At 37.1% G+C, this 12,540-nt stretch overlaps 1 protein-coding gene across 1 annotated transcript; it reads left to right on the top strand.

Annotated features, from left to right (window-relative positions):
* Positions 1-7,908: 7,908 nt before the first annotated feature.
* On the top strand, positions 7,909-8,172 carry LOC125091531 (ATP synthase membrane subunit K, mitochondrial-like). Its single transcript, XM_047715135.1, has one exon. It carries the CDS (start codon positions 7,966-7,968, stop codon positions 8,170-8,172), a length of 207 nt encoding a protein of 68 aa, XP_047571091.1. The 5' UTR covers positions 7,909-7,965.
* The last annotated feature ends 4,368 nt before the right edge of the window (positions 8,173-12,540 follow it).

Here is a 12,540-nt window from a genome sequence, read left to right as displayed (position 1 = left end):
GAAACACAGAAGCTCAAGATGAAAATGTGACGACAGGTTGCCAACTGTCTCCATGTGCAGTTTCAAGTGAGCTCAGGCAAGTTGAGTGTATGGGAAGGGACATCAAAAGAGTCTACTGTGAAGGCCTTGAATGCCAAGGTGAGGATTTTTCAGTAGTTGATGAAACTCTTGAGGCCAGCCGAGAAACTGAGTGAAGGCAGGTGTATCAGGAAGATGCATAAAGAATTGCTTGGAGGATAAATACCGGAAGGCAGGGCAACCAGATGTGGAACTATAGATATAATCTGTGCAGTAGTTTATCAGGTTTTGAATTATCTGTGGTGTAGGTAGAGTGGGTCACGGTGGGAATAGAGAGAAGAAATGTTCTGGGTAAGGTTTCAAGAAAATGTGTTAAATGATCATTTCTGAGGTCATATGATAGAGAGGGGGTTGAGAAGTAATAGGAAGTTAGAAACTTTCTATTAAAAGTAGGTAACTTAATTTTTTTTAGACTGAATCATTTGGAGATTCATCACAAGCTGGACAATACACAGCTGTGGGGGGAGGGGTGCAGAGAAATTATGAAATCAGTTTTTGTCCGGTCAGTTCAGAATTATGGGGACATTAAAACCTCTCTGATTCTCTCCAGTCTCATTTCCACCTCTGGGACAGATTCTGGTTTGAGTCATGGTTCTCAGTTTTGCTACCCATTAGAATTATCTGAGGAGGCTTGTAAAAATCCTGATGTCTAGGCCTCTCCCCAGGCCAATTAGATCAGACTCTCTAGGTGTGACATCCAGGCTTCAGTGGTTTTTAAAGCTCTCTGGATGATTCCAAGGTGCAGTCATGTTCGAGAATGACTGGGTTATAGTCATAAAGTATTTAATAAATTCTACTTTAATATTCAGCATTCAGTCATTAGTTCTAATTCTGGCTTGGTCCCCGTAACTGGGTTTTTGCTTTTTCCTGGAAAAAATTATCTTTCTAATTGAACCGCTATGGTAACTGCTTCCTGCTGCCTTGATAGCATTCCCAGCACCCAAGTCCTCTCTTTCTGCCAAGCTTCCCCAGCCTTGACCGATCTCTGAACTTCGGTTCTAAGGTTAGAGCTTTGTTGGCAGGCATTTCTGATGTCGGTAGCCTGCCAGCCTGAAGGTGTTCGTCATAGTCCCGTGCCCCATCCTGAGCCACAGGAAGACTCGAGGCTCAAGACAGCTCAGTTCCTCCCAAGTTCACAGCTAAAGTAAGGTTTGTTTCTCCTGACTTATTTTTTATCATTCTTTCCTATTATGTAATAAGAATCTGTTATGTTTCTCTTTTCTGGGAGAGCTGAGTGAAGCTTTAGTTCAGATTTTTTGGAAATGTGAAATTACATGGTGTGGAACACTTGCTGTCAAGAAATTGAAGCAAGTTGACCAGACAGAACCCACCTCTTCCTACCTGCTCCTCCTACTGCCACAGAAGACGCCGAACCCAAAAAGTAAGGTCTTTTACAACTTCCTCAACACATGTAGCCTCTTACCCTGCAACTCTCTCAGCGGGACCTCTTCCCCCCAGCTTCAGTTTGGGAGATGTTTCTCTCCTTCCCCCATCCAGTCTGAGCCCTTGTGCTATGGAGTCTGGACTTTTTTTTTTTTTTTTAAAGCAAGCTTACCTTGTTAATTTTCATCTCCCTCCAATTACTTAGATCTCTAAAAGGCTGTTTGTATCTTACGTCTTTAAAACAAACAGACAAAAAACAATCAATCTCTTCTTTGGTCTTACATTTTCCTCAAGGCAATATTATGCTTTCTCCTTCCCTTGACTGCAAAATGAGTTAAAAGAGTAGTCTACACTCAGTGAGTTCACTCTGTGAATTCACAGGTGGACTTTGGACAGTCTTCTTTACCGAAACTGCTATTACAGGGGTTCTCAGTGACCTTCCTGTTGCTAAAACTAAATAAATGTTTCACAAATTGTTTGATGTTCGCCCTATAGCATTTAACAATTTCACTCAATGTCCCCTTGACACCTCTTCTCCGCCATGGAGTCCCATCACTGCCTTGCCCCTTTGGCCACTCTGCGTTCTTCTCTTTCACAGGATTCTCTCCTTGCACTCGTACCTTAAACATTGTTTTTCATTGCAGTAACCTGTGTTGACATTCTTCTAAACTCAAGTACTTTCCATGAGTCAATTCTTGCCTATTGTTAATTCCGAAGTCTTTACATCCCCACCCAAGTATCATGTCCTAAATTGCATTTTTTTCAGCCTTCTTCTGTATGTACCATAAACACCTCAAATTCTACCTAGAACTTTCCAAGCCATCACCACCTAGTTACCACCTCTACCACTCTACTGAACATGCTTGGAGAAAGATGTCCAGTGCTCTCCTAGATGAAAAACCCAGTGGACATTCCCTCCTTATGGAATGTATCTTACTTCCAGGATTTTATATTCTCCTGTGTCATATACTTCCTTTCTGAACATTTCTTCTCCCTCTCCTACACACTATTCTTTTCCTGCTTGTTCCATGGCTCTTGTCATATCCCACACTTTTGACCTGGTACAGTTAACAGGTAGCACCTTCTGAGGGAATCTTCATGCCTGGTATGGTGGAAGAGTATGTGTCGTGGAAAGAAAATTAGGGTTGTTTTTTTTAATCCATTCAACCTCTCTGTGTCTTTTTGAAGTTTTTACTTAAATTCCATTTAGTTAACATACAGGGTAATATTTGTTTCAGGAGTAGAATTCAGTGATTCATCACTTATATACAACACCTGGTGCTCATCACAAGTGCCCTCCTTAATCCTCATCACCCATCTAGCCCATCCCCCACCTCTGTCCATCAACCCTCAATCTGTTCTCTATAGTTAAGAGACTGTTTTATGGTTTGCCCCTCTTCCCCCCCGTGTTCATCTGTTTCATTTCTTAAATTCCACATGAATGAACTCATTATGGTATTTGTCTTTCTCTGACTGACTTATTTCACTTAGTATAATACTCTCTAGCTCCATCCATGTCATTGCAAATGACAAGATTTTATTCTTTTTGATAGCTGAGTGACATTCACATATATATACACACATATACATACACATACCAGTTCTTATTTATCTATTCATCAGTTGATGGGCATCTGGGCTTGGTCTGCAATTTGGCTATTGTTGATAGTGGTGCTATAAACATCGGGTGCATGTGCCCCTTTGAATCAGCATTTTTTAATCTTTTGGATAAATAAATACTTAGTAGTTCAACTGCTGGGTCATAAGGTAGTTCTATTTTTAAATTTTTGAGACACCTCCATACTGTTTTCTAGAGTGGCTGCACCAGTTTGCATTCCCACCAACAGTGTATGAGGGTTCCCCTTTCTCCACATCCTTGCCAACACTTGTCATTTCCTGTGTTATTAATTATAGCCATTTCAACATGTGTGAGGTAATAACTCATTGTTTTTTTTAAGATTTTCTTAATTTATTTGAGAGAGAGGGAGAGAGCATAAGCAAGGGAAGCAGCTGAGAGAGAGGGAGAAGCAGACTCCCAGCTGAGCAGGGAGTGCAACACAGGCACCAGTCCCAGGACCCCAGGATCATGACCAGAGCTGAAGGCAGACATTTAACCAACTGAGCCATCCAGGCACCACTAGGTGATAACTCATTGTGGTTTTGACTTATATTTCCCTAATGATGAGTGATGTTGAACATCTTTTCATATGTCTGTGGGCCATCTGTATGTATTCTTTGGAGAAATGTCTGTTGATGTCTTAGCCCCCCACACTTTAAAATCAGATTGTGTGTTTTATGTGGAGTTTTATGAGTTCATTATATATTCTGGATGGTTACCCTTTACAGGATGTATCATTTGAGATTATCTTCTCCCATTCAGTACGTTGCCTTTTTATTTTGTTGGTGGTCTCCATCACTGTGCAAAAGCTTTTTAGTTTGATGTAGTCCCAATACTTATTTTTTGCTTCCCACTCCCCTTCCCTCAGGAGACATATGTAGAAAAATGCTGGTATGACTGATGCTAGGAAAATTACTGTCTGTACTCTCTTCCAGAATTTTTATGGTTTCAGATCTCACATGCCAGTCTATAATCCATTTTGAGTTTATTTTTGTGTATGGTATCAGAAAGTGGCCCAATTTCATTCTTTGGTATGAAGCTGTCCAGTTATCCCAACACCATTGATTGAGGAGACTGTCTTTTCCCTATTGTGTATTCTCACCCTTTTTTGTCATAGATTAATGGACCATATAAATATGAGTTTAATTCTGGGCTCTCTCTCCTGTTCTCTTATATTTGTGTCTATTTTGTGCTGGTACTATAATGTTTTGATTACTGTAGCTTTGTAGGACAGTTTAAAATCTAGGAGTGTGTACCTTCAGATTTGTTCTTTCTCAAGATTGCTTTGGTTATTTGGGGTCTTTCATGGTTGAATACAAATATTAGGATTATTTCTGCCAGTTTTGTGAAAAATGCTCTTGGTATTTTGACCGGGATTGCATTGAATCTGTATATTGCTTTACATAATATGGACATTTAAACAGTATTAAGTCTTCCAATCCATGAGCATGGAATATCTTTTCATTTGTTTGTGTCATCTTCAGTTTCTTTCATCCAAGTCTTGTAGTTTTCAGAAAACAAGTCTTTCACTTCCTTGGTTTTTTTTTTTTTCCCCCCCTAGGTACTTTTTGGATGCAATTATAAATAGAATTGTTTTCTTTATTTTTCTTTTTGCTAGTTCATTATTACTGTATAGAAACGCAACAGTTTTCTGTATATCAATTTTGTATCCTGCAACTTTACTGAATTCTTTAATTAGTTCTATTAGTTTTGGGGGAGGAGTCTTTAAGGGTTTCTATATATAGTAATACAATTACTATATTAGTAATTACTATATTAGTAATCTGATTACTAATATAGTATCATGTTATCTGTGAATAGTGACAATTTTACTTCTTCCTTTCCAATTTGGATGCATTTTGTTTCTTTTTCTTGCCTAATTGCTGTGGCCAGGACTTCCTAGCTGGACAAAAGTGAACATCCATGTCTTGTTTTTGATCTTAGAGGAAAAGCTTACACCTTGTCACTATTGAGTATGATGTTAGCTGAGGGCTTGTCACATATGGTCTTTATTATGTTAAGATATGTTTTCTCTATACCCACTTTGTTCAGTTTTTATCATAAATTGATGTTGAATTTTGTCAAATGCTTTTTCTGCATTTATTGAGGTGTTTGTATGATTTTATTCTTCATTTTGTTAATTTAGTGTATCACATTGATTCATATGTGGAGGTTGTACCCTTGCATCCCTGGAGTTAATCCACTTGATCATGGTGTATGCTCCTCCCCCTCCTCCTCCTCCTCCCCCTTCCCCTCCTTCCCTCTCCCTCCCCCCTCCTCTTCCTCCTCCTCCTTCTTCTTGGTATAGGATCCTTCTGATGTATTATTGAATTTAGGTTGCTAATATTTTGTTCAGGATTTTTGCATCTATCTTAATCAGGGGTAGTGGCCTGTAATTCTGTTTTTGTTTTTTGGTAATATCTCTGTCTGGTTTAGGTATCAGGGTAATGCTGGTTTCACAGAATGAACTTGGAAGCATTTTTTCCTCTTTAATTTTTTGAAATTGGCGTAGAAGGTTAGGTTTTAACTCTTTTTTAAATGTTTCGTAGAATTCACTGCAGAGCTTTCTGGTCATGGATTTTTGTTTGTTGGGACTTTTTTGATTAATACTTCAGTATGATTACTAGTAATCAATCTGTTCTCTATCTTTTCCTTATCTAGTCTTGGAAAATCATATGTTTCTAGGAATTTATGCATTTCTTCTAGGTTGTCCAATTTTTTGGCATATAATTGTTCAAGTTTGTAACAAGAGACAGACAAGGGCATTATATAATGATAAAGGGATCATTCTACCAAGAAGATATAACACTTGTAAATATTTATGTACCCAATGTAGGAACACCTACATGTATAAAGCAAATATTAACAGACTCAAAGGGAGAATTGACAATAATACAATAATAATAGTAGAATTTAACACCCAACTTACATCAGTGGATGGATCATCCAGACAGAAAATGAACAAAGAAACATTGGCCTTGAACAACACAGTAGATCAGATGGACTTAAAAGATATATACAGAACATTCTGTCCAGAAACAGCAGAATACACATTCCTCTTAAGTGCACATGTACATTCTCTAGGATAGATCATACATCAGGCCAAAAACCAAATATCAACAAATTAAAGAAGAGTGAAATCCTATCAAGCATCTTTTCTGAACACAATGATATCAAACAAAAAATCGATTATAAGAAAAAGCCAGAGAAAACACAAATACATGGAGACTAAACAACATGCTACTGGTCACAAAGAAATCAAAGTGGAAGTAAAAGGATAGCTTAGATAAATGAAAATAAAAACACAATTCTTCTAAATCTATGAGGTACAGCAAAAGTAGTTCTAAGAAGTTCATAGTGATATAGGCCTACTGCAAGATATAAGAAAAACCTCAAGTAAGCAATCTAACCTTATACCTAAAGATACTAGAAAAAGAAAAAGAAACAAAGTCCAAAATTAGTAGAAGGAAGGAAATAATAAAAACTTGAGCAGAAATAAAATAGAGACAAAAATTAATAGAAAAGATAAACTAAAAACTAGTTATTTGAAAAGATGAACAAAATTGATAAATTTTTAGCAGGACCCATGAGGAAAAAGAAAGGGCCCAAATAAATAAAATTAGAAATGAAGGAGGAGACTTAACAACTGATATCACAGAAATACAAAGAATCATGAAAGACAACTTCAAACAGTTATACATTAACAAATTGCGTTTTAGAATAAACTTTAATGACAATCATTGTGGCCTTTTCACTCTGGATAGGAACCAGCAATCACCTGTATATCACCTTATTGTCTGGATGTATAATTTGTATTTAGAGCTGAGAATAGAGTAAATTTTGAAAGGAAGAGTGTGAAGGTGGAAGACATACCTGTACATTATTCAGTGAGAAACTGCTACTGGGTCAGGAGAAATCCAGGGTTTGTCACACCTAAAACTTTTAAAATATGGGGTGGGGTTGGGGTTCTTTAAGACACAGAAAACAAAATTATATGCACAAAAATTGCAATAGGGTTTGGGAGGGGCCTATAAGTTGAGAAGCCCTAAAACTGACATTTCATTATCTTCACAGTAAATCTACCCTAACTCTGAATGTGTCAGGAGAAAACCTGCCTTTTTTCATCTCTCTATTTGCACCCCTTTCTAGTTGTTTTTTCTGCCCTGGGCTTCAGCAATGTTTTTTACTTCCTTAGGATCCTCCCCTTTCTGAATGTCATATTGGTCTGAACACTTTAGTTATGTCCCAGGATGTTTGGCTATAATTCATGATCCCGTACTATTAACGCAATAGAAATTTTTGCTGCGTTACATCTGGAAGTCTTTTCTCCCTGTTAGCCATAGTGTAGCATTGTTGCTTCCCATTCCCTTGTTCTTTACTAATAGAGTAACCTTATGGCTCAGTTTACTGAGATAGTCCCAGTTTATGCCTGCTGTCCTGGTATAATTATTAAAACTGACTCCTGTCTGGAGCCCTAGGGAACCAAAGAGTCCTAGGGACATAGTACAGAGGGAGGAACTCGGTAAAAAGACCTGAGAAAGTTGTTTTTGAACTCCGAGGTTTACCCTCCTCCTGGGCATACATAGATCTGGTGTTAGGTAGGTACCAAAGGTCTAATGGACTAAACCTAACAGATAGACCTCCACCCAGGTCCCGAACTAACCACTGGGTGGTGCCCTTGAGGGACAGTTCTAAATTACTTGCAAAGCCTTCAACAATTGCCCTGACTTTGGTACCACAGCCCACAGAAGGTAGGTTGAAACTTGCAGCCTGAATCAAATGAGGTCAAGTATATACTATCACAAAAATATCCTAGCCCAGGAGGGGTAGCTGCATACATCGAAGGACACAACAGCAGAACTGGTTTCTTTTGCTAGATCGAAATCATGGCAGGTCTAGAAACTAATACCAAATTCCATTTCACTGGTATCAGAAAATATTTCAACTCTTATATTCTCACAGACAGAATGCATTGTGTACTGGACACGTACAGAGGCATTGCTTTGGTGTTCTTATACTTCAAGTTAAGGTCAGAAAAAACACCAGCTGTGAGAGGAACATCAATGAATTTGAAACTGTACCTTATCTGTTAAGTTCTCACGTCTGGAGAAGCTAATGCCAGCTCATCATGTGATACTCAATTTATACAACAAATTGTGAACCTAGAAAAAAATTCTTAGCCCATTCAAGTACCTACTAAAAAAATCAACACCCTTTATAGATTTTAAACAAGACCCAGTCTCATAATATAATATTCAAAATGTCCAAGAAACAATCCAAAATTACTCAGCATATGAAGTACCCCAGCAATCTCAACTCACATGGAAAAAGACATTGAACAAGTGCCAGCAAGATGACGCATATAATGGAATTTTCTGACAGACTTTAAATAGCTGTAATAAAATTGCTAGGAAGACCAAGCATACATTTGAAATGCATGTTAGAAGTATCTGCAAAGATATAGAGTATGTAAAGTACATATGGAGTATGTAAAGAAGAACCAAATGGAAATTTAGGACTGAAAAACACAGCTGAAATTTAAAAAAACTTACTTGATAGACTCAGTAGCAGAATGGAGGCGAGAGGGGAAAGATTTAGTGAACTTGAAGATATATTAATAGAAATTATCAAGTCGGAGCAATGTGTAGGAAAAAAAAAGAGTAAAATAATTGATCCAAATGGACCTGTGAGTTTACAATAACATTTCTAACATACATGTCATTGGAATTCTAAAAGAAGAATATGGTGTTGAAATATACTTGAAGAAATAATAGTTTAAAACTTCCCCAGTCCTACAAAAGACCTACAAATTCAAGAAACTGCATATACCCTAAATAGGATAAAACTCAAAAATTCAAGTGTAGAAACATTATAATCAAAAATTAAACAGCTCAAAACCAAAGACAAACAAAATCTTGAAAGCAGCCAGAGAAAAATGAGGCATTGCCTATAGTAGAATGATTATTTAAATGACAATGGATTTCTCTATCAGGGAAAGGCAAATCAGAACTACAATGAAATATCACCTTACACATGTCAGAATAGCTAGAATCAAGAAGATAAGAAAGTACAAGTTTTGGCAAGGATGTGTAGAAAAAGGAAACCCTTATGTGCTGTTGGTGGGAATGCTAATTGGTGCAGCCACTGTGGAAAAAAGTATGGATATTCCTTAAAAGTGAAAATAAAATTATTGTGTGATCCTGTAATTCCACTACTGGGTATCTACCTAAAAAGAATCAAAAACACTAATTCAAAAAGATATGTGCATCCCTATGTTTATTGTGGCAGGATTTACAATAGCCAAGATATGGAAGCAGTGCATATCCGTCCATAGATGAATGGATAAAGAAGATGTACATATTTATGCAATAGACTATTACTCAGCCATAAGAAAGAATGAAATCTTGCCATTTACAACAACATGTATGAACTTAGAAGGTCTAATATTAAGTGAAATAAGTCAAACAGAGAAAGATAAGGACCATATGATTTCACTCATATGTGAAATTTAAGAAACAAATGTGCAAAGAAACACACACACACAACCACTCTTTTTTTTTTTAAAGATTATTTATTTATTTATTTGACAGAGAGAGATTACAAGTAGACGGAGAGGCAGGCAGAGAGAGAGAGAGAGAGGGAAGCAGGCTCCCCGCTGAGCAGAGAGCCCGATGCGGGACTCGATCCCAGGACCCTGAGATCATGACCTGAGCCGAAGGCAGAGGCTTAACCCACTGAGCCACCCAGGCGCCCACAACCACTCTTAAATAGAGAGAACAAGGAACAAGTGTGGTTGCCAGAGAGGAGACAGGTGGGGTGATAGGTGAAAAAGATGAAGAGAATTAAGAGTACATTTACGACGATGATCACTGAGTAATGCATACAATTCTTGGATAAGTATATTGTATACTTGAAACTAATATAATACTGTTGTGTTAATTACACTTCAATAAATATAAATAACATGAAATAAAAATAAATAAAGAAGTTTCTCATTAATAACCATGGTGGCGAGAAAAAAAGGGGTAGAACCTTTTTTAAATGCTGGAAGAGGGCGCCTGGGTGGCTCAGTGGTTTAAGCCACTGCCTTCGGCTCAGGTCATGATCTCAGGGTCCTGGGATCGAGTCCCGCATCGGGCTCTCTGCTCAGCAGGGAGCCTGCTTCCCTCTCTCTCTCTCTCTGCCTGCCTCTCCGTCTACTTGTAATCTCTCTCTGTCAAATAAATAAATAAAATCTTTAAAAAAAAATAAATGCTGGAAGAAAACTACCAATTCAGAATTATTTATTCAGAGAAAGTATCCTTCCAGAATACAGGTGAAATAAAGACACTCTTAGATGAAGGAAACTCTTAATAACTGCTAAAGCAAATTGTTCAGATAGGAAGGAAGTGATACAGACCTGCTGTGATCAGCCCTGTTGATTTTAGCCCAGTGAGACTGTTTTTGGACTTCTGACTTCCAGAACTATTACAGAATACATTTGTGTTATTCCACTAATAAATTTGTGTTGTACCACTAAAAATAAATGAATAAATAAATTCATTCTAGTTAGGTAACACATACACACACAAAAAGTAAAGAAAGGAAGTGATACCAAGGGGTGAAAGCTGGAACATTAGGAATGAAGGAAGAAAGCCACCATTTGTAAATATATGAGAAACAGAGAGAGAGGATAGGAATTACTAGTATCTGAAATGAAAGGCTATCACTAAAAACCCCACAGACATGGAAAGGATAGGGAGAAAATTTTGAACAACTCTGTGAATAATTTAGATGAAATGTACCAATTCCTTGAAAACCACAAATCATCAAAACTCACCCAACGTGAACTATATAATTTGAATAGCCCTATAACTACTAAATATATATTAAAAAAATCTATATCTTGATTATATATAACTTGTATTTTGATTATACAATAATCTCTATCTTGAAAATTACAAAAAACGGAGAAAGTAATCAGAAAAGACCTCAATACATGAAAAGACATACCATGTTCCTGGATTGGAAGACACAACAAATTAGGGATCTTAATCATCCCCAAATTGCTCAGTCATTTTACAACAATACTAATAAAAATTCTAGCAGGATTTTTTTTTGTAAAAATAGGCAAACTGACCCTAAAATTTGTATGAAAGGAAAATGAAGTAGAATAGCTAAAACAACTTTGAGAAAGAAGAGTAAATATAATTTCATTCATATGTGAAATTTAAGAAACAAAAGAAAGAGCAAAGGGAAAAAAAAAAGAGAGGGAGGCAAACCAAGAAACAGACTCTTAACTATAGAGATGGTTACCAGAGTGGGAGGGGGGCAGGAGGATGGGTGAAATCAGTGATGGGGGATTCAGGAGGGCACTTGTGATGAACACTGGGTTTTGTATCAAAGTGCGAATCACTATATTGTATACCTGAAACTGTATTACACTGTATGTTAATGAACTTTAAAAAAGAAGAAGAAAATAGGAGGAACAATTCTAATAGATATTAAAGCTTACTATATCGCTATAACTATAAAGCTATATAGCTTTACTATAAATAAGAAAGTGTGGTATTGGAGGGTAGATAGACATATAGAGCAATAGGCAGAACAGAGAGTCCAGAAAAAGACAAATATGGTTGTTTAGTTTTGACAAAAGTGTAAAAGGAATCCAATGGAGTAAAGATAGTCTTTTCAATGAATGATTTTGGAACAGTTCATGATCATATGCAAAAAGGTTAACTTTAACCTACCTCACAATTCCTACAGGGCTAATTTCAAAATAGATCATAGGTCTCATTCTTTTGTGGAAGCTAAAAAAACCAAATGAACAAACAAACAAAAACCAGAATCAGACCTATAAATACAGAGAAGCTGGTGGTTGCCAGAGAGGAGGGAGAAGAAGGACTGGGCAAAATGGGTGAAGGTGAGTGAGAGACACACGCTTCCAGTTACAGAACAAATAAGTCATGGGAAATAAAAGGCACAGCTTTGGAAATATAGTCAATGATATTTTAGTAGAGTTGTGTGGTGAAAGATGGGAGCTATACTGTGGTGAGCAGAGCATAACATGTAGACTTGGTGAATCACTATGTTGTACATCTGAAACTAAAGTCACATTGTACGTCAACTGTACTCGAATAAAAAAATTTTAATGGATCATAGATTTAAATATAAACATAAAATTATAAGGCCTTTAGAAGAAAGCATAGGAAAACATCTTTGTGACATGAGTTTAGGTGAAGAGTTCTTAGACATGACACCAAAAGTACAGTTTGCAAAAGAACAAATTGAAAAAATTGAAGTTAATCAAAATTTTAAAAGTTTTTTTTTTAATTTTAAAGATTTTATTTATTTATTTAACAGAGAGAGAGAGATCACAAGTAGGCACAGAGGCAGGCAGAGAGAGAGGGGGAAGCAGGCTCCCCACTGAGCAAAGAGCCCCATGTGGGGCTTGATCCCAGGACCCTGGGACCATGACCCAA

This window comes from Lutra lutra, chromosome X (genome assembly GCF_902655055.1).
Source record: "Lutra lutra chromosome X, mLutLut1.2, whole genome shotgun sequence".
NCBI classification, from domain to species: Eukaryota; Metazoa; Chordata; class Mammalia; order Carnivora; family Mustelidae; genus Lutra; species Lutra lutra.
The sequence above is the reverse complement of the archived record's forward strand: the minus strand, read 5'-3'. Positions and strand labels throughout refer to the sequence as shown.